Source organism: Cataglyphis hispanica, chromosome 5, assembly GCF_021464435.1.
Source record: "Cataglyphis hispanica isolate Lineage 1 chromosome 5, ULB_Chis1_1.0, whole genome shotgun sequence".
NCBI classification, from domain to species: Eukaryota; Metazoa; Arthropoda; class Insecta; order Hymenoptera; family Formicidae; genus Cataglyphis; species Cataglyphis hispanica.
In genome coordinates this window covers 6184239-6208417 of record NC_065958.1, presented here as the reverse complement: position 1 = coordinate 6208417, position 24179 = coordinate 6184239, and the positions used below count along the sequence as shown (strand labels likewise).

The following is a 24179-nucleotide window of genomic DNA, read 5'->3' as shown; positions in this document are numbered from 1 at the left end:
TAATGTATACGTTTATATTTTTTTTTTTTAGATTTGCGCTCTTCCTTTCATACGCCCGTAAAATTTGTTTTAATTACTTTCTTTAACTAATAATTTATGAAGAATAACAAAAATCCTATAAAATTGCATTTCCTGGATATTTGATTTCATTTAATGCAAATCATTGCAAGAAACAAAATAATGCGCGCACGAGACGTCATATAGATTTTCAGATTGTTTATCATCGAAAGTCTCGCAGTGGTAATATATAACGAGATGTGGAACCAACATAATTTTCAATTAACGGAGAAACACGAAGTCGAGCGAGATAAAAGCTTTAACATCTACAAAGTTCTGAATTCGTTTCCGTGGAGTAATTACGATCTACAAATTGAAGTACCGAGATAACATTCATTCGTCTAAAGGATCAACAACAAACTGCCGCAATCAATCTAATTGCAAGAATAATTTACATACAATGCGAATGTATATTGTTGACTCTTATCACTTAATTGTCAACGAAATTGCAGGCGTAATTACTTGCATTGCTAAAATTTCCGAAAGGATACAATTTTTATCTGACACGAGTCCGTTCTAGTTGCCTGCTTGTCGATTACACGCGACTTCTGTGAAAGAAAAATAAGAGAGAGAATTTAGTCCAACAAAATTACTCTCGTAATAGTTCATGTTACCTTCTCGTCTCTAAGCGTATCAGACGACGACGTTGCACCGTCGTGAAAATAGAAAACGGTGACCAAAAACGAAAGCTGACGTGTGTAACTATACCTGTGTGTGTGCCTATATCTTCGGCCAGGTAAATTGTTTCGCCACGGACGAAGAATACTATATAGTTCTCAATTAACCGTAACTCTCTGTGGCAAATAAAAGCAAGAACCAAGCGAGACTTCGCGTAGACGCTCCGTCTACCCGTTTCGACGGACGTGCAATTGTAATTGAATCAGGTAAAGCGCGCTATCCAGAAAACAGAGACACGGAGATACGGACACATAGATACGTATTCGCTATCGGCGAATCACGCCTCAATAATCACCACCGAAACCCATAAAGCTAATGGGAATAGCAATTGCTTGCTGGACGTATTGACAAGGCAGTGGGCTGGGAGTTTTGATAACTCCATTGTTTGTTTGACAGCTCACGATAAAATTAATTGAAAGCCCGTTAAAAATTAAACTTTTAAATTGTCTTGTATGCATCATTTTATGTTTTTATTAGAATTTCATAATTTATTTAATGTAATTTAGTTTAACCTGTGGTCTCTCTTCATAATTAAACATAATTAAAATTTTAAGAAATGAATATTAATTAAGAACTCTAATTTAGCTAATATTTTGATAATTCTTTTATCATCGATATTTTGAATGTCTCAATTTTATGTACTGCAATGAGATCGAGATCAAACCATGGTGCACGTAAAAACAATTGCGAAATGTGTTTGGCGGAGAGCGGACGATGGTGTAAACGAGGACGAGCAGGTGATCGGCCTCGTAATTGAAGTCGCACGAGTAGTAACCCGCGGGGTGTAACCGACGACAAGTGGGACGGGAGAAAATGGTGGTAAGAGAGAGGATGATGCGAGTCACGAGCAAACACTCCTTCTCTCGTCGCGGCTTCTTCCTCGTCTACTCGCTTGTACGTCTTGTTGAAAAGCCGGTTGAACGTGTTGAACCTCATGACTTATGGATCCGCACTGCACTCCACCGATCAACCTACGTACTGCAACCACCGACCAAGAGATCCTTGACTATTTCCCGCTGTTACCAGACTCGAGCGACTCCCAACCATTTCTACTTCTCCGCGACACTGCCAACGATACTATAGGGTGTCCCGTGTGTACAAACGTAATCTGTATTGCTCGATCAACATTACCGGAATACCGAAAAGAAGAAAGAGTTTTGTAACTCATAATAAATATAATCGCTTAATACACAGCACATCAAATACTAATGTATCACGATAGATATTTATGGAATCAATTATTAGCGTTCGTTATAAAAATTCTATCAAATGAAATTATTAATGAAATTATTTCAAACATTGCAAAATTTATAATGAAATATATTAATGATTTAATAACAATCCTGTTCCATCGTTCGATTTAGAACTCGTTTTGCAGTAGTAACGGATAGTCTTAATCGGCCCGTCTGACCAAAGCCGGGCGGATCTACTGTAATCTGATCCGATTGTCAACATTACGCTGTATATATATGTTCCAATCTTTTTTAAAATTCATTTCTCACTTTCTGATACAATTTAGTTTATCTTTAAAAATAAAAAATATATTTATTGTTAGATGAAAAAAATTAATTGACCAAAACTCATTTCAAAGCCCTTAGCATCAATATTTCTTGTGAATTAAACTTTCTTGTCGGCGTAATAGAAAATTAATGCATAGGAAGCTGATTTCATGGGAGATACGGGGTATATCGTCAGCAGTTTGCGGATTCCAAGCGTTTTCAACGACCGGCTAAGAGCAAGACACCTATTTTGTTTGTCGACCTACATAAGTAAACAACACCTATTTGTCGCGACTGTGCTTACCGCGGCCACAGCCAATTTGTCCGGGCTGTAGGGAGAGACTACCATCCTCGTTCTCCACCACGTTTTCGAAAGCGTCGTTCCATCGTTTTATGTGAGATCGTGCAGTCGCGACTGCAAAGACGGACGCGGTGAAGGAGGGACAAGAAATTTATTGGCTACCGAATGACTTTACGGCAAGTCATTCGCGTGGCATCGTCACTTCCTTCTGCGAAATATTTAAGCACGCGACAAGCATAAAGGCGAAAAATCGAATAAATAATATAAAAAGTTTCAAGAAAAAATATAGAGCAAATTATTTGTATCGATGTATTATAGTGAAAAAATATATACAAGATATAACAGGATCCAAAAAGTAATGAAATAAAGAAATCGGGGATCTCTCGTCTAAAAATAAGTTAAAAATATAGAACAAACGTATTTTACACATATCATATTTGCGAATAATCGAAAGCTAATTAATTTTTTCTAACTAAAATATCTTCTAATTCATAAAAAGATCGTTTCTATTTTCTGTGCAATGATGATTTTATATTGCAATGATTAAGTCAAATTGAAATGGAATCAATGCACTAAAAAAAACATATAAAAAGAAATTTTTAAGATAAAAAGAACTATTCAACTTTTTCTCAAAGGCCATAAAAATCTATTGTCAAAGGGACGGAAAAAATATATTCGTAATAAAACCGAGAAAATATCGATGTCATCATTCGCTCGCGCATTCAAAGGATAAATATCCCATTTAAATGAACGATGATTTCTCTATCGAAAACTATCCAGCATAATTTTTCATGAATTTACCGACGTAAAGCACGCTTGTATTAACGTAAAATTCTATGAATTTCCACACAAATGGCGCATAAGCATGCATTATCTGTAATTCGCACACGCAATAAAGCCGCATTAGTTCGCACGATTAAAGGATAATCTCTGGTGGAAACGATAGAACCGTCACAACCGCTGCTTCGTCCCGATGCTAAATTTTTGAAAAAGAAATATGTTTGGTCATACAAATTATTTTGATGGAGACAGACGCATGTTTTACGCCAAGCGTAAATATCCTCTGGAATTAATGAAACATTGGTTATACCTTGTGCCTTTTCCAACTGGAAGAGCAAAATTACATATATGTTTGTGATTATGAGATATGTAAACTAAATATATACTATAAGTACTTATGCGAATAAAAAATTAATTATCAAAAAGTTTAAAAAAAAATCTCTTTTGCAATCGGGTAAATGGTGTGGTAGATAAAAATAATTATAATATGCATCTAAATTTAATACGTATATTATTATCACCGTAACTAACAGAACAGAGTTGTTGAAACAATTTGCATCTCGTACAATGTGCTGATCTCTTCATTTTGCGCTCAAAATGCAATTTTCATTATTAGTGTGGGATTAGTATCTCGGCAAAATCTCGTTTTATATCGTGTTATTCGCACGTTGGAAAAACCATCACAATAATCTTTAACGATCGTGACAATAAACAAGTTATATAAAACAATATTCTCTGCGTTATCAAATATCATAAATAGAAATTTTACATATTAAAGACATCCCATGTGCAATTATACGAAATCAAATGGTTGTACGAAAAATATTTCAAAGTTACAGAAAGTTTTAGACAAAGTATTGATAATGAGAACGATAATAAACTTACATAATTGTAAATCTCGTCATATAAAAATTAATCCGTCACAAAGGAAATAAAGAAACCGATAAAAAATCAGAAAGAAAATAAAAGACTTTTTTCTCGAATCAAATCCGCGAAAATCCTACGGAACTTAAGAAACTCGATGCACCATTAATGCGCGACGATGCTAGGAAAAGAGAAACGATAGCAAAAAATGCACTCGAGTAGAGAATACCGTCGAGCAATATATCATCTTGTGAAGAGTGCAATGATAGATCGTACCGTAGGTTACGATGGCTGTATTACGGCGATATTGTCAGTGATTTATCGATTTGACCATAATTTTAATTGTATAATGCATTTAATTCTAAAAATAGAAGCGTACATTAAGTTATTTATGTTTTAGTAAAATATTAATTATAGAATTATGAAATTATAGAATATAACAGTTGCATAATCAGATCAGTATCACTGACTACGATATCGAGTCCTGCAGAAAAAGTATCAGACAGTTTATTTATTGAAAAAAAAAATGAAACTTGTATTATGTGTGATATGCACGTGCATTCAAATAATTTCATTGTCTGCATGATGTTGTTGGAAAAATATACTGACAACATCAAATGCAATACAATTAAGAGTGTGAATTTTTCACAATTTATATCATAAATATACTCGTATAAATTCATGCTTCCTGTATTTTTCAATTATTGACGAATCAATCAAAACTATTTCTCTTTTTTTTTTATATAACGTAAAAATCCTGAAAATGGTAGAATATGCAATAATAATAATTCTAACAGAAAATAATATAACCAAACTGGACTCTTGATACATTATTTCCCTCTGACATATTATTATTTGATTCGCAATATAACACAATCAGGTCAAATTAGTGAATCTATCAATATTTAATGGGAGATATACAATAATAAGCGCATTCTGCTTCTATTTTAATGCAAATCTTTGACAAAGATAAAAAATTCAGAAAAATAAGCGTCATCTATTTTATTTATTTATTTGTATTATTTTATAATACACTTTTTTTATTGATTATTAATTTTGCCTTTTTATTTTAATTATGTCTTATTGTCTTTGAATATAAAATAATTCATTATTTTATTGTATTTTTATATAATATTAATAAAGCTTTTTTTATGAAATATAAACCGCGACTAAAACACTGTCTATTCGCAATTTGTAATATCTACCTATTCACAAATGAGTTATTAGCGACACAATTTGTACGCGCAATTTTTAAGTAACAACATCCAATCTGCAATCTGCAATCTGTCATCTGGTATTTTTTCACAATGATGTCACAGCCGAATTATAGAATACATTCATGGCTATTGACGGAAACGAATCGAGCAATTGGAAAGCTTACTCGAAATGTCCCCCGAGACGCTGAACGCAAGTAAAAGGACTCGATCTATCGTTTGAACTATCGAAATGCCATGAAAGCGGCAAGTGAAAAGTACGTCTGTACTTTAAAATTTCTGCTTCACTATTCATCACATATTTTTAAATATATTGCTGCAATCACAAAGTAATCCATCGTAAAATACATTTTCAAAAAGAAACTCGTCTTTAATTGCCATACAATTTGCTGAATTAAATTATAAAGTATTGCCATCGCATTTGCTTTACGTTTTATCTCGTAAGAAAAATCGCATTTAGCATGCCATTGAATATATCATACTATCATTTTTATTATCTTGATTTTGAAGAAGACATTTATGTTCTCTCTTTCGCACGTTTATATTTTATATTCTGCAAAACATACTTTTTTTATTTTTTGCATCGCTTTATCTTATCTCACTTTAAAGCTCGTAAATCTTGTTTTCAAAGACGCTGAATGCAGAGATATTTTCCGTTTTATCAACTCGACAATTCACCAATTTTTTCGCGCATTTAGTCGGAACTTTGGTCAATTTTCTGAGCGAGAAATTTTTCGCGGCATCGTGAACGGGCGCCTCGCTGCTGTCGCTGCGGATAGAGACGAAAAATCCCACGGAAAACGAAATAAAAACTAGTCACGAATGGAGCTTAATAAAGCACCGTCGCACGGTAAAACACGTCGGTAAAGAGAGCTCTTAAAAAAAAAAAGTAACACACACATACACACACCAATCGACCTGTAACAATAAATGCGATCGCTGATTCAGCTAATTAACACCTTATGAGGAAAAGCATGACTTGAAGATAGATGAAATAAAAAATGAAAGAGGATAGAAATTATGATTGCAACAGAAGCACGAAGAATTTACAACGACTATTCTACATCATTCATTTTATCATATCATGCAAAAAAAAATAAATAACATGTAAATAATTAAAATAATTGGCGTAAATAATTGCAAAAAATAGGGAAGCAGAAATTTAAAGAAATGAAAAAGAGATGGATTCAGTTTATCTGAAAAGACGAACAAAAGTATAGTATAAAAATAAGACAAAAAAGATATAAAATTAGAAAAGAGAGATCGCAATAAAAATAAACTAAGTATCTTCAGAAGATTATACATAGCAAATAATATATTTATGTGTTAACTTTAGCGTTATATCTATTTAAGACACTGTAATAATAGTAAAATCTTAAAGCTGATCGAAAAAGATAATTAGATATGTAATATTAATCATATTATTATAAAAAGAAAAACTCACAAAGTCTCTAAATTTTGTTTAATTGCATATATTTTACTTTATATTATCATATTTTTTTATTGGCTAAAAATTAGCCAATTAAATTAAAGTTTAATTATTATATTGTTATAAATAACTTTATTTATGTTTTATATACATTCTCGTCTTCGGGTTTAATTTGCGGCTTAATGTTTAAAAGCATAATGGTAAGTATGTTTTCAATATTTAAATTTAAAGCATAATTTTTCCTTTTTTGATATAATCATCCACGAATTCAAATTTTGATGCTCAATACGATTGACTATTTACAACTTAACATCAATTTGATTTTACGATCGCGAGAATGTTGGTCGCGTTTATTAGCATTTTGATCGCGGAAGGAAGTATAAGTAGGGCGCATTTCATGACGGCTAGGATCTAGAACGTAGGCAAGAAGGTCACGAAGCAATCCTAAAGCACATCCAACTCTACGGCGCACATAGAAATTTAACTCCGTAATTAATATCATTAATTAAAATGAAATGGTATGTTAGAACGTAACGTCAAAAGTTTTTAAGAATTCTCAAATTAGTCCCAGACTGGTACGAGTACTACATCTGGCTGACGTGGATAACATAATTAACACCAAGACACAGGCAAGGATTTTGTAGGATAAAACTAAAGGATTATCCTTCCCATTAACACCTGCTACGACCGACTTCCTCCCTCGTTATCTCCTTCCCGTTTACTTTCAGAGAGCTTAAAGTCCTCTCGATTATTCCGGAACTTAGATGGCGTATTTATTAAATTAAATACAGTTCTCATCGTTAGAAGTTTCGTTGAAGCAATTAATAAGATTTCTAAAATTTCAATAATCTACCAGAGATTCTGGATAAAGTTTTCGTGTATAATGAGACGATATTATGTTTCACTTGATAATAATCACGCGATATAATTGCGCGGCAAGAACTTTATCGTAAATGCTGTCAAAACATTTCCCATTAACATTTTGTTAATTAAGCCACGTATATATATTCCGCGTTCTTCTTATCTAATTATCGTATCGTAATTGCACTTTAGGTTGCACGAAAAGAGTTCATTCTGAAATCTTAATTGACAACCCTGTCCGGAATCCGCGGCGCAGTTCTTAAAACGTCTTCCTTCAAGGAAGCATTTAAAGTACGATAGAGAGAAGTTTGAGTAATACAGAAAGTTACGGAAGCTCTCCTACAACCAGAGTTGCCTACGGCGGAACGAAGTTATTGCATAACTTAAAATCTCACTTCTTGTTAATAATGAGAGGCTTTGCGTATAGTATCCCCCTGAGACTAGTGTGTATGTTGTTTTTCAAGTCTCTATTCGTTGTATTAATTCGTTTATTTTTATAAGATTTTATCTGGAACATGAGACGAACAAAGAAATGATCTCGAGAAGAATATACTCTGTAATTGTAACGATAATAATTCAAACGTTGAAATTACCTCGATTAATGTCTGCCAACTCAAAATGAGAATTACATCAAGAGTTTTACGAAAAATTCTATAAATCGAAACATCGATATTGAATTCTATTGAAATTGAAATTATCGCGTCATTCTACTTGTAATGTCATAATTTGACGAATGAGAATCTCGAACTAATATAAGATATATTAAAAACCAGCGGTAATTTAATTATCTCTAAAATAAAAATTGATCACTTACATCTGTCTCTGTCAGACGCTTCTTTTCCGTCAATGCCCGCCGACTCATTCCATCAAGACAGTTTAAGAACTATACTGAACAGTTTAAGAACAATATTGAAAATAATGATATTTCTGTACTTGCGCTAAAACCGATTTATCTTTCGTAGTAATTTAAATTCTATTTAGACATTTCTTATTTAGAAATAATAAAAAATAAATAAGATTGATAAAACTTAATTATAAGTTATTTAGAATCATAATTAATACAAAAATACTGTAATACTGATATACATATGAGAATTAAATATATGTATAATAATTAAACATATCGTATAAAGGCATTAAATATATAATATTAAGATATTAGCAGAAAAATGAGAGATAAGAGAAATAATTATAGGATTAAAATTGTAAATAATTGTAGAAAAGAAACTCGAGTTGTGTAAATGCAAAGTAAATTTAAAAAGATATTTTGCGTGAACGAGACTTTCTTTCTTAGCGAGCAAACAACATTGTAAAAATTACATTTTACATTTCAGATAATTAAAGGCAAAGCAATAGAAATGGCGATGAGAAAAATTTGTTTATTACGCGCAATAATGCAGTTTTAAAACTTTAAAACACTTCCGACACCTGCCTTTAAAATGCACTTCGTATGCAATCGTAACACGGTCGGCACGCAACTGCGCAGTTTATGCAAAGAGCCTTTTTTGCTGAAAATTTTGCGCAATCATACCCGCGCATTTAAAAGCCGGCGAGACAAATATTTGCGGAACATTCGCACTGCTTCGTGCAAAATATTCGTCATGGGAAGACGTAATTAAAACGTGATGTAAATTCATGCGCGTACCGCCGTTTATATTATGCTGCAAAAACAACGGAAACAATTTATCGTCCATGCGAGCAGTATGGACTGCCGTAAATTATCAAGAATAATTTATTATCGAGTTTGTGACACTAACGTTCGAAGCAATGACACGCATTGAACGCAATGCAATTTGATAACGGATGTTAGAAAAATATGTAATTTCATTATACATAATCAACTTTATTGTTGATATAGTTTACCGTCCACATAATTATTATTGAATTTAATTTATCGTTTTAAATTAATTTCATATTCATACAATTTGGGCTTCTGCTAATCGCATTTCACCAATATATTATATTATCGCGTGGCGCTGTCGTTTTAATTTATGTTTTAATTTTTACAAAAAGTGAGAAAGCGAAAAAAGATCTGACGAGTATCAATAAACATCCATCTCACTCTACGCACGCAATTAGCCAACTCTCGAATAAACATTAACTGGAGTTTACAGTTTACAGACGTTGACATTGAGATAGAAAAACAGGCTAAATGATATACGGGCGATGGATGCGAGCTGTGTTACACGACCCAGTCCTAAATTGTATCACCGGAATAATTCAGTATTGGATTTGCAATCGCGATATATCATTTGCGTCGACAATATATACACACGCGCATACAAATAACCGTCATATAAGGATGACAGTTAATCGTGGGATTAGTCTCACAGGCATTTGCACTTCGCATCAAGCTACGCCCGATTGAAGGAACTAAAAGCTATTCTGACATACATAGCGGCGCATTTACACATACTTTTGCATCTAAAAATTAATAAATTTCTTATATTTTACGTTTTTTCGACTAATTAAAAACATTTTAAGATAATGTCAAATTTTATAAAGTTTAATTAAAATAGCTATCACAATATAATTATTGTAATAATTTTAAAATTTAATTTCATGCAATAAAATATTTTTACCAAAATTCTATTTTATCAAATTTGTATGTTACAACATTTTCTTTTAAACAAATTGCCTAATGTATTATAGATATTTAATAATTTTATAATAATATTGGCGATTTGGTTTTTAATATTTCAATACAAAAGCATTTTAATTACTCGAAAAAATGTAACCGTTAACAGAAACTCCGTTATTTTGTCATTTAATGGCGAGCCTATCGAATATTGCGAATGTACCACACGGCCAATTGAGCACGCAAGACTTTAATTATAACAGGCAGAGACAAGATTCGATTAGCACGCGCCGGGACGCGACTTGGATCGCGCCAATTACTTCATATTCGATTATTCAGCATGCTCCGAAGATACGCCACACGCAAATGAATGTGATCGAATGAAATACTCCGTTATCGTAGCACGTTTAACAATTTGATTATTGATCAACGATTTAGTTGGCTTCTATTATTGTAAAGTAATTTTGTAATATAACGAAGTATTTGAGTTACCAATAATTTTTTTTCCAAGCAGAAATAATTTAATTTCCAAATGAATAATTCCAAAGAAAGTATTTATTTTTCTTTAACACATTGAGAATTTGGTTAATGTATTATTTATTTTTGACCTATCACGCATATCAAATTTTTGATTTGTTTAAATGTTGACTTCTCTCTGAGAAGCATAGACGGCATTTTGCTAATTAATGTTCGTGCTGGCACGAATTGAGGTTTTAATAAAGCCTACTGAACGAGGCTTACGGTTGGATTACGGTTTATGAATAATGAATGACAAGTCACTCGCCCGCTTCTTAATTGAGGATCCAACGAACGATCTCTACAGATTGTCGAATAGCATTGCAGATTATAAAAAATCGATCAGATTTTTAATTTATCTTATAATCAAGTAAGAGTAATCATAATAAAAAAAAAGTACGCGGTTAAAGATTGCGATTTTCAGTAAAATGTTGAGTTTAATTCTGTACGCCGCCGGCTAATTAGATTATGCAAAACAGCTGTTACTCTACGGCCGCGTAATGCTCGCCGCTGGATTCGCTTTTCGCAGGACCAACGCGAAATTCCGGAAATTTTCAAGGAACTGCCGCCGGGGACTTTGATACATACTTCCGAGAACCATCAAAGAGTGTAATTTACTAACCATGCAACCATGTGAAATCATACTCATCGCGATGTTGCTGATCACGAATTTGCATTTTGATTGGCATCTCGGTAGCGCGTAAAATATAATTTTGTCAATTAAGTAATATGATATTATTGCGGATACTATTTTGCAATCAGTACCAGGTAAAACCGTTATCCAAATTAATCAAATGATACAATGATACATGGTTGAAAATAAACAAATTTTCAGGTAATCGAATAATCAAACGATATTATCTGACAGGATTAATTAAAAAAAAAACTAGATATTTTTAAAAAATTAATAATTTTTTTCAAATCACGCATATTATTTAATATATATTTTTAAGTTTAGTTTTATTATTTTTGTAAATTCTTTAACCATCTAAACCCTCCATCTATAATAATGCCTCGAATGCGAGTCAGAAAGCAAAGCTTCGAGTTTAGAAAGTAAACATTGCTTGAAATATTCCTGTTTCGATAGAAGAAGAGATGTTGCACCATAAAACAATCTGTTTGAGTAATAAAACGTTTGAATAACAGATATTAAAATATAAAATGGAGATTCAAACAACAATGATTTAAATTACAATCGATACTTTTATTACGTACACGCGTTATGAATTCTTTTTTCGAATAGAGAGCAAAGATAATTCGGCAGAAAATAAAATTTCAAAAAAATAGCGCGCTCTATAACTATTATACGCGATTAAAATCTGGCATATGTTCCATCAACAGCAATTCACACGCAACGAATTTAACAATACCATATCGCAATGCCGTGCGCAGAGAAGTATTTTTATCGACGTTATTAAATCGCGCGCCACAAAATTTATTTGCATGAGAAATAAATCGTCATTCAATGTAATTCATCAAACCGACTGTTCATAAAGCAACGAAGTGAACGCGCATATGTACGTACGCATCGTTTATTGTGTTTTACATTCACACATCCCTGGGGCGCGGTTACATCGACAAAATACTCAAGTGCGCTTTTGTTTTTGATTACTTGTCTCGCTACTCGACTGTCAAGCATCTGTCTCCAAAAAAAAAAAATACATTTTGGGGAATCTAATAAATCATTCTTATTGATAGTCAAAAATTTCGTTTTTAATAGCAGGTATATACTTAATGTTCTTATAAAACCCTTCCTATATATATAAATAAAATTTAATTTCCGAAAAAATCGAAGCACACTTGATATACTTGAAATACTTCATTGAGAACAAAATTTGTAATATTTGTTCGCATCGTAATAGCAAATTTCAACAAACGATCGCAGCTGTGATATATTGCAGGTTGTGTATGATTGGAATGATAAAAAAAGATTTTAAGATATGCATGCAAATAGACTTACCCTTCATGCCGAGTGATGTTCGCACCTTCCCTCGATGCTCCTTTTATGGTTTATTCTTCTTTATACGAGCACTACGCTCTCAATGTGTCCAAGAGGTAATTTCGTGATACCGAAATTTTACTTTCAACATGAAAGATGCGGAGAAAGATGAACGACGAGCGAACCACGAGCTTCACAAATATATTTCGGCACTTTCTGCAAGCAATAATATAAATTATGATTAGAAAATTAATAGAGATTAAAATTATAATGCGATAAAATACTACTATTAAAGCACAAATTCAGAAACTGTAATATGTTTGGAAAGTGAATAATAACATAAAGTTGCTGGAAACAATATAAACTTTTATTTACAAATAAATTTTTAAATATAATATATATATTATAACGTTGAAAATGTATACACACACACATCTCTCTTATATATAAGAAAAGTTTAATAATAAATGTTACTACAACTTTATTGTTATAGTTTGAGTTGAATAGCATTTAAGCCCAGCAAAACAAAATAATACAACAAATTTTAAAATTATTAATGTACATTTATAGTTTAATAATATTTAATATTGTGTGCATTGTGCATATATGTTTTACTACTTAGAATAGTTCTCTATTTAAATTTTACTAAATTCTATTAAATTCCATTTAGATTCCTCTATAGTCTACTTATAATCTATATCGTTTTCGTTTGACATCAACAGCGACATGTTACTAAAATTATGAACTTTTCTAAATGTCAAATTGCAATCATATATATATATATATATATAAGGTAAAATTGCAAGAGAGAGCATGGTCTCTTGTGATATGTGCGTGTCGTATCGTAGCGTGGAAATCGAGGTTAAAAGCGATAAGCACTGCTTCAAAAATAGTATACTTGATAATATTTAATCGCGAATGAAATGATATGCATTTATATATTATACAATAAAATTTAGAAAATTTTCAAATATTATTACTGTACCTCCAAAATTAAAAAATTATTCTTTCAAATATTTATTTGTATCGATTATATGTGCATACACGAATAAAATAGTCGATATTGTAAAAATTTCCTCCAAACTATTTAATTCATCTTACAGTCTAAAGAAGAGAATAATTTTCTAATTATTTTACATTGTTATATAAAATTTTATAACTCCGTAAAATAGCATAGAGATATCCTGTATAGATGATATACTCGTAAATATCATGATTTCAATTCATCTAATTACCAATCTAAGTCGGGGAGTTTATTCGATTTTTCCGACAGCCAAGAGGCTCGTAAAAATTTTACTCTTTGTCCGCGGAGAGAAAAATTTGCCCCTCGGGAGACGGTAGCGTCTGCCACTGATAAGTAGGCAGAGGAAGAGAACTCCATCGAGATTCCCCCTTTGTTTTCCTTTTTCGGCGGTGCTTCGCGAAATTTACGAGGATTACGTCGAGTCATTTTCGAGTTTTCCGCCGGCATGTAAAGCCGCCTCGTAAATTGGGATACTGTTCTCGAATTCCGCTTTTCGAAAGGCAATGGCGAAGATAAAATCGAACGCGGCCGAGCAACTTTAGCAGAATAGCGTTATCGAATTTAGCGCGCCCCTTTATAAGGCACAAGGAAAGAGAATCGTAAAGAAAAACATCTATAACATCGTGACGATGATACCGTAAATTTTGTTTAACATTTATTTATATGGTCGCTCTTTATGTTTACGCGTATATTCATCGACAATGCAAAGTGCATTGTAAACAAATCTGACGGCTACTCGCCGCGCATGCAGCCCGTATACATAAAACAGAATGTGCAAACTTTTTTCAAGTTTACATCCGCAAACGTCGGCACGTTTCGTGTTGTAGAGAGTGGAAGAACGGCTTGTTATGAGGATCGCAGACGACAAAGTTCGGTTGCATCGTTTCTATTGTGCTGTCGTGGCGTATTTACGCCAGAAGAAATTTTGTCGCGCAGAACAGAACGGCGAAAACTGCGAAGTAAGCTAGATTCGGCAGTCGATCGGCAAAAAAAAAAAAATGAGATGAAAACTGGCCAATACGTGATATTCGATTAAGAGATACGACGCGCATATCCCGATAATAGGACTAGGATGGATTAGGTAAGAAGAGATAAACGAAAGAAAAAAAAGAAAAAGACATCGAGGGATCGTGCGAGACTCCATAAGAGATGCGTTTATAAACTCGGAACAGCGTTATCGTACAATAGACAGGACAACGGTCAAAGCATGGAAAAGTCGTGCGACGATGAGAGTTCACGGAAAACGGGTTGGCAAATTTATAGAACATGGCGGCTTCTCCCAAAGTTGAAGATTTATCGGACTGATAGTTACAAGAGCGAAACGGCGACGACGCCGGTGCACGCGCCCGAAAACTTCTACCCCCTCTTCTTTCCTGCCCCCATAAAAATATTTTCACCCGGGAGACGGAGCAAAGCGCAAGCAAAAGCACCGGAATGAAGAAGGAAAGGTCGCGAGCAAGACAGAGACGTCGATGTTGCGGTCAAGACGTCGAAAAGTTGACAGACGAGAGTTTGCCGACGTGAGATTTATGGATTATCGCTCGAGCGTTCGAGATTTATCGAGCAAACCAAATGCGGAGTTGTTGAGGAGAAGTTTTCGTCAAGAACGAAACTGCACGCTCGACGAAAACACTTTAGATGTGAGGAAAATAAAAAAGAAAAAAAAAGATCAGCAGCACCTTTCGTCTGACGTAAGCAGAATTCTGCGCTGTGGAAGAAGCTGTAATAAGTGGTAAACGGCGCCTCGACATGTAACCGCGATGTTATTTCAAAGAGAGATCAAGCCTGCGCGAATCAAGGAAAGTCGAAAGGATTTATGCGCACACGCTAGTAAAGAAGTTTTACGTACTAAAAATGTTTGAAATTTATCGAATTCAAAAGAAAGAAAGAGGAGGGATGACTCTCCACCTCGTATCGACTTTCTTTTGCGTGGCAACAGTATTTTGAAGTAACAAAAAAAAGAAACGATATCCTACAGAATCCGAGCAAACACGACTCCCGTGCCATTATTGTTCTTATCGCAATGTGACCCAAAAAAAAAAAAAAGTAAAACTTCGAAAGATTTACAGTAGCGATTGTGGAGAAATTTCGCGGCGAATCTGCCAAAGCTCGCGATTTATCGAAATAAAAGAAATAAAAGGATCAACGGTAATGATCTTTGAGAATCTTACAATTGTTTGTAGCGTATGCCTTTGGCCTTTTTCTTAGAGTTCGTATAGATGTTTAAACGAGGAGGAGAAAGAAGAAATTTGACAAATATTTTCAGACACGAAGCCAGACTCGCAATCATATTTTTCTTGTCAAAGATTTTCTTTGCAGATAATGTAGATTGTAAAATGTAAGAAAAAGAAATAAAAAAAAACCTCCTGAGCTCTACATGAATAAAAATTGTCTTCTAGAGAATTGTTTCTTACTTCAACATCTTATATTTAAATATTTCTCTAAAATGAGAGACAAATTAACAAAATATAACATATTTGATTAATAATAATTTTCCAAATGTTTGTTTTTAAATAAATCTCATTCAACGAAGATTTGAAGAATCATCTTCTCTCTTTATGAGAGTGTCATGAACTCATTTTCAAATGTAATGATGTAAGGATGTATTTTCAAGTATGGTTTCTAGAAACGGCAGAGAAGAAATTTTCACGACAAAAGTGCAAAAGTTCGAAACTTATCGAACCGATAGTAAAAGGATCAACGGGGCTGATTCCAGTAAAGTATTTCACACACGTACACACACATACAAACACACACACACACACACACAGTATACAATAACTTCTCTTGCTCTTCTTGCTCCCATGAATATTTTCAGATGAAAGTACAAGAAAGAAGAGAAAAAGAAAGAAAAGAAGACCGATAGAAGAAAAGCGCAAGACAAATAATAAAACTGAAGAGAAAAAGCAAATTGATGGTGAAACAAATGGCTAAGCTTGTAGATAAAATTTTCATGTACCAGATAGTACGTTCTTTTTCACCGTAATACAGATAACATACGAAGAAAGAGAAATAATATTATATATATATAAAAGCATATACAGTGTGTATAAATTGTAAAAGTATTAAAAATATAATATTTGCCCATTTTTATCATTAAATATATGATAAAAATATTGTAAAGAGAGGTACATTTTTTATATTAACTGGAATAACCTTGTGTCATTTGCATACTTGTGAATATAACACTGCAAAATTTTAATATAAAAAATATTAATATAATATATATAAAAATATTCATAATGCACATGAAAACTATACATTATGAAAAAATAAAAAAAAAATATTTAAAACTATTTTTAATATTTAAAAATAGTTAAAACGAACGAGTAAATTTTTAAATATTGATCAAACTTGACGTGAGTAAATCGATCTTGCCGTCTATCGTGCAACACATCGCTGGATCGTTACTTTCCAACAACAATGATGACAGATATAAGCAATGCAAGAGCGGAAGAAATAAAAGGCTTGATGGAAGAGAATGCAAAAATGCGCGCGGAAGAATAGCGGACGCAACGCAACGGCGGTGGATGCGGAAGCGGATCCGTTCGGAAAGAGGGAATAAAGGGGATCGATGCGGGATCACAGATTGAGGGAATTTCCGGTTTCCTCGCATCCGCGATACTTATCGCGCTGCGCGAATACGTACGTCATCGCGAAAATCAACGTTCGCCGAATGTCACACAAATTCCCGAGACTTTCCGCCGAGCAATCGAACTCGTTGAAAAGTCGCGCGGCATCTCTTCGTTCCAGATTTATAGATATAGTTGATGCGCACAGGCAGATCAAGTTCTTAACAGAGCGCTCAAAGAACGTGAAAAATGGCATATTAAAATAATTTTTAGATTAATTTTTTTATTTTGAAATATAAACCTAAAATTGACCTGGTGAAATTAATGATTGTCAAGCTTTTCTTAGAAACGTGAACAAATGTGAAATACAAAAATAAAATATTAATAATAATAAAAATAAAATAATAAAAATAAAAATATTAAAAGTATATTAGAAATATATTATAATAAAGCATTGATTCTTACATCTTTTAATTAATTATGTGAAAATTTTTTAATTAAATTATGTGAAATTTGTGAAAATTGTAAAATTCACCTAGATGTTATGCATGTTGTGCTACATCTACTTATGTTGCACTATACATTCTCATTTAAGGAGAGATCGTGGCTTTCTTAAATTATGCCGAACACGAAGTTTCTCCGAGCGGAAAGGCAAAGGAAATAAAAATTTATACATTGGTTTCTCGAATAAGTATTGTACATTCAGTGCCGCAAAGTTAAAAATTTACGATACAATCCGTCTTTGCGAAGAATATTCTTGCGCGTTAATCTTTCCGTATAGTTCCATTAAGAGAAAATCTATTATTGATAAACCCCTGATTTTTCATAACGTCCTAAACTCTAAATAATAATTCTAATTAATCTAATTAAATTAAATTAAATTAATCTAATTAATCTAATTAAATAATAATTCTAAAACACATATTATTTTTAACACATGTACAAAAATTACCCTCGATGATCCTCGATGATCCAGAAAGTCCCGCGATAGAATTCTTCGGAGGTATCGCACTTGGATCGCTGCTGCTAATCTCGAATAGCATGTCACTGAAATTTGCAAAACCAGTCCGAGCACGTGAAATTGTTCGAAAGATTCGCAGGAATCGTCCTCAAAATTAATATCCTCACAACTTTCCCCCGCGCTTGTGATTTCCAAGGATACGGAAAAAACTGGAATGCGGAAAACACTGGAACTTCTAAGAGTCTCTCAATTATCCCACGTACGTTATCGGTTTTATCGCGTCGCAAGATGCTCGCGAGAATCGAAGAGACCCTTCGCAAAAGATATTATCCCGGGACATACTGAGTTATCCTTTATCACCGTGCATTATCCTCCACTATCTATTAACGGGATATTGGGAATTGTCCTCTCTCGAGACACGCCAACGTCTGCGTACCTCTTTAATTCTTTCTGACGATGTTCTCTCTTGCTGTTTTATTCCGATCACGCTCTCACGCTCTCATTCGATCTCTTAGCCTTCCCACCGTGCGACAGTTGCTACGTGAAAAGTAATAGGGACGTATTAATAAAATGGTCGCCCTTAATAACTATCGATTTCAATAACAATCACGAACCACGTCGACAAGTTTATTATTAAAGATCGCGAACGCATCGAAATGCGACGCTCGTCCTCGCCGATCGTGTATGATATTATATTTCCGATACGTTCCGAAGCAAAAAATATCGATGATAAAAAATATTCGCGAAATCTCTCTCTCTCTCTCTCTCTCTCTCTCTCTCTCTCTCTGATGCAGGTAAACTTGATGGAACATGTGACATATATAATAAAATGTTGGATATTATTTAAACAAATAATCATATGAAATATTCATAATATAAAATGAAAGTATTTACGATCATTATATATTCACAGATTAATGGAAAATACCGGCCAAACATATTTATCTTTTAAATATAATTTGCAGAATTATCGATAGAACTGACACACGAGAATGGCAATGATGAATAAAATGCCTGAACAATCATGATCGCCCCATATCTTTCATACTCAGAAGTTAATATTCAATATTCAGAGGTATTGATGGAAGCGCGAGAATACGGCTGATATATATATATATATATATATATATATATATATATATATATATATTATCTTGAAACACAAGCGAGAATTACAATTGTTGTTTTCAACAACACGAGAAGCAAGGTGTTCTCGAAACGATTGAAAGTTCAAAGGAAAACTCTCGTCGAATTCACGGGGATACCTCTTTGATCGACGGCAGACAAGTGGACTCATATTGCCGTCTGAAAGAAATGCCAGACTCGACCATAAAGACCAACATCCCCGATCGGCACACGTCGATTGCGTGCATGTATTTTGTTCGCATATATGATACAACATCGCTCAATCGCGTTTACGTTTCCGGAACGCATAAAAGCACCTGATGGATGTCTGATATTAATCGTACGCGAAATAGAATTAACGAAAATGAGAATAATTTGAACGCGATCTAATTATATATTAAGATGAAATATTGTGCGATCTGAATATAATGAAATTTTCTTTAACACGATACACACAATCGTATATCACACAATATTCAGATAAATATATTAAGAAACACGCGACACACGCACATTTAGTCTTCCAAAAATAAAAAAAAAATAGAAAAAATACTTGTTTATTTATTCAAAGAAAAGCTTTCACGCATATGAGTACAATGTGCCTTTGAATTCCACGTATTTAAGCGTGAATACATTAATACGTCCATCAAGCACAGATGGTTCTCGCATCCTCTCTCATTAATACGGCCTTTATGTACGTTCGCGTTGAATAGAGCATCCGGAGCGTGTATCGCTCGAAAATTGCGAAAAACATTTAACGAGCTTTCAAATTTTATCGCGCAATTAACAACCAGGTCACCTCACCGTTCTCAACAAATCAAGAATTTCTTAATAGCAGCGCGCTTTATCGCGCTACATCGTACTGTCGCCGTAAGCCGTGACTCGCGCTACTAAAAAGATCCTCTCTTTAGGAACGGATTATCGCTCCTATCCTCCGAGAATATCCCGGGCGAACGTCGCTACTCCAAGTGGATCGAAGGATTCGCGCTTGCAGCAGGATGAACGGAACTTTGCACGGAGACGAGCGATCTGACCCGACACGTATCCCCTTATCCGGAGGCATATCTCTCCAGAGATGATTACTCTCTAGAAACGAGCGCGGAAATATCCTGGATGCTCCCGTCGGAAATACAGTCGCGCGATCCTAAAACTTGAATGTATAGCGCGGTTTTGAAACATCCGTCAGGTCCTTCGAACCGCGACGTCACATTCAGAAGCGAGAGATCCTTCGAGACCGCGTAAAGAAAGAGCCATACTGCTTATTTTTCGGAAGAGATTAAAATAGTAGAGGGAAAGAGACTGCTCTGCGATATGTCTCGAAAGCACCGACGGAGAAAACCGAAGAGACAACGTGAATTTTTCAAGCATATCGCGATGTTACGACTCGGTAAGTGCTATTTATAACGTCGACGTTAGGTTTCTTGCAGCACGGATTCCTGCGATTTTGTATGCCTTAGAAATTTAAAGAGTAACACTTGTGAAAGCGGAATAAATACAAATACGCGAAAAAGAGTCTTAAATAATTCTAGCAACAAAATATGAATAAACACGATGAAACTTTGGAGATTGCGCAAAAAATTTTGTAATAAATCACTTCGCAAATTATGCTGTTAAAAATTAATTAAATGATCTATTTTCTAGCCATTGTCTATGGAATTATAAGTATCCGTAATTTTGTAAAATCCACGAGTTATTATTAACAATGGAGAAATAGCCATTAAAATTGAAAGGAACCTTAATGAACACAGTAATCAATTATCGTAAGGGTGACTGCGCCTGAAATTTTGAGGTCACTGGTAAAACGGCACGTTATTACGGTGGTTAATGTTGGCGAGGAGGTAAAAAGATCCCGAATGCCGCATCCGTGAAGGTCAACGGTGGTGGTGCGGGCACACTTGACCTGGTTGCGACGAGTGAGAGTGTAGCGCCAACGAGCGTGTCGCCGAACGACAGACGTCAGAACGCAAAATTGTAATGCAAGCACTCGTGAGCGGACTGCGATCCCGCAGACACGTCACTTCAAACTTCGCCCACACGTTTCGTACGATCGCCGCACTATCACTGATAAATCATTTCCCGATCGAGATCGCAGAGGAACTGCGTTAAAAAGGGAGACCTTAAGTAGGGCGATTACTTCGTGCGATCTGCCTACGCACTATGATATAACAATGATCGACGAGATCAAGCAAGACACGAAGTGTTGTCAAGCGAGCTGTCAAACCTGTCGATGAAGCTTGTCTCCGAGAGAAAAGGGCTTATTATATGAAAACTCATGCTAATTAGATTTAATCCATAAATTATATTCGCCAAGCTATTCCGATATACGAACCTTTCACTGCAGATCTACTTATGGATTATCAATCAAATCGTCGAAAATTTTACGTATCTCTTAAAAACTACTGTCCCCTTCTCTCCCACCCACCCTTCGATTATCTGCTTAAATGCAAAGTGAGAGTTTTACGACGCGATTGAATCCTAAAATAAGAATTTTTTTGCTACAAAGTCGACTCGATAAACGATTCGAGAGAGCACAAATACCGTACTTTAAGTTATACGAACAGGCAATTCGCGCTTTTCCGAGAGCAACGGAAAAAGGCGAGGAGAAACGGGGACACCTCTACGGCAGTGTTCTTTGGCCGCGGGCGCGCTGCTACTGCCGAGGTCTCCTCTCCCTCATGGGGCTAATGCACAGAGGATCCCGTGCGAGGGGTTGACCCAGTTAAGGATAGAGTCAGGGCCGGGGTGTGCGCGGTACAGACGCGTCCACGTCGCGGTACGTACTGAGCCGTCTCTCACCACGTACGTACACTCTCTCTGTCCCTCTCTCTCTCTCTCTCTCTTTCTCTGACTCTAAAGCTGCGCGCGGTAAGGCCGCGAGAGCTCGTTTCTCCTTTCGCGGTTCTCACATTCTGCCTCCACCACCGCCACCACCACCACCACCACCACCACCATCACTACCATCAGCAAATCGACCTTCGACGTAGCCGATGTCGTCGTCGCCGGGACCACCACCGCCGCCGCCACCACCACCACCACCATCACCATCACCGCCGCCGTCGCCGCCGCCACCGCCGCCGCCGCCGACGCAAGCCCTCTCGCCGAAGCATCCCCTGAAACTAACCCCTATCCCCGCTCTCGGCCCTCGACCCCCAAGCGTCCCCTCCATATTGATCAGTGCGCGCGGTTCGCAGGCCGCAGCATCCAACGCGCGCTGCTACACGTTGTCAACATGCTTAGCAGACCGAAATCCCACGGTGTGGGATATAGTGACCGGGGGCCCCCGGCCGCGAGATCGTCCGCAGAATCGCACGCCGCATGCGAAAGTGATAGAATTAATATGTATCAAGAGGTGCGCCTTGTGTGTGACCGCATGAAAAAAAAAAAGAGCTCCAACCGACCGCGATGATATCCCGAGTGACTCGTTTAAATGTATCGCGCTGAGAAAAATGTTGATTTAATCACACATGTATTTTGTGGCCTCCTCTCATATATCATAATTTATATGAATAATTTATAAAATTTCAGGTATTTCAAAGATATTTTGTTATATCGTAAAACCAATAATATCGCCCTATTCCTCGACAATATCGAATATAGAAAATACGAGAGACGTCGAAAAAATCGTGACGAAAGCCTCGTTAATTCGACATTAAAATTACATTTCGCCATTCAGCAAAACATTACGTTCCGATAAATAATTTCGCGCCGAGTTTCGTCCTCGTTCAAATTGGCCGTGCATTAAAAGCGTTTACGCAAAATGTTATGAACGCGCCGCAACAACAAAGAACAAATGCTCGTATACCGGAAATCCCTTACCCTCTCTTTAATTACCGCGACACAGGTGCGAGCTGGTGCCGTTTATTAATCGATTAAAACCACGTGCGTCCGCGTATCCTCGGCTCCAAACTTTCGACGGGGGTTTCATCGAGAGAGATTTTCACCGAATTTGCCGAATATAACATTCATGATGTAGGCTAAACTAAAAAACAAAAAGATAAACGCTCTAAAATGATTCGTTAATAAATGATTCTATATTGGCAAGTGTACTTTTATTTATGAAAATATCGAATTAATATCCATTTGTCCGTGTTCAAGAAATAAAATATAACTAATGATGCAACACTATATAAGTTATATTACATAAAGGAATATCAAAAAATTGTAAGAAATAATTTTTTAAGAAGAAACGTGCACTAGCTAGAGCATCGTTAGATGCTCACGATAAGGGATTAATCTGGGGCTTTTCGTGTCAAGCGATCATTGCAAGTAATGACGTGATCAGAAAGCAATGCGGGCTTTTCGTGTCAAGCTATCATTACCGCACCGTTATGAGCTGTGCGGTAAGATTGCAAGAAGGCTATTTTTTGATTTATATTTTGCAAATTAATAAAAAAGTAATAAAAATCGGTATAATCGATGTTTTTTTCTCTGCCTTCTGACTTTTAAGGTGTAACAATAATATAGTAACAGAGTTACAAAAGCTAGTTTAAGCTAGTTTTAATATTATGGAAATAATATTTCTTCAAATTTACTTTAAATAATGATTTTTTCATCATTCAATTCTATCTTTTTAATTCCATTTTTGCAAATATATATACATATAAGCTAATTGCGAACGTTGTGCAATTCAGATCGCTCCTGCATCGAGTCCTTGAAACAAAAGTGAGAAAATAATTTTCTTCCTTATATATATATATATTGATACAACAGTTTCTGCGGAATGAGCACTGGAGGCACTTCGCTCGGAAAGATTGACAGGTGGCGTTATTGCGAGACAAAGT

At 35.1% G+C, this 24179-nt stretch overlaps 1 protein-coding gene across 1 annotated transcript in view; it reads right to left on the bottom strand.

Annotated features, from left to right (window-relative positions):
- Positions 1-21795, bottom strand: part of LOC126849955 (uncharacterized) — a 131678-nt gene extending 109883 nt beyond the window's left edge. The window contains exons 1-3 of the mRNA XM_050592433.1: positions 21728-21795; positions 18265-18810; positions 12738-12932 (exon numbers count right to left, since the gene is read on the bottom strand). Of these exons, the coding sequence (XP_050448390.1) occupies positions 12738-12744 (7 nt within the window). The 5' untranslated portion in view covers positions 12745-12932; positions 18265-18810; positions 21728-21795. The remainder of the gene's footprint in view (positions 1-12737; positions 12933-18264; positions 18811-21727) is intronic.
- Between the last annotated feature and the right edge of the window lie 2384 nt (positions 21796-24179).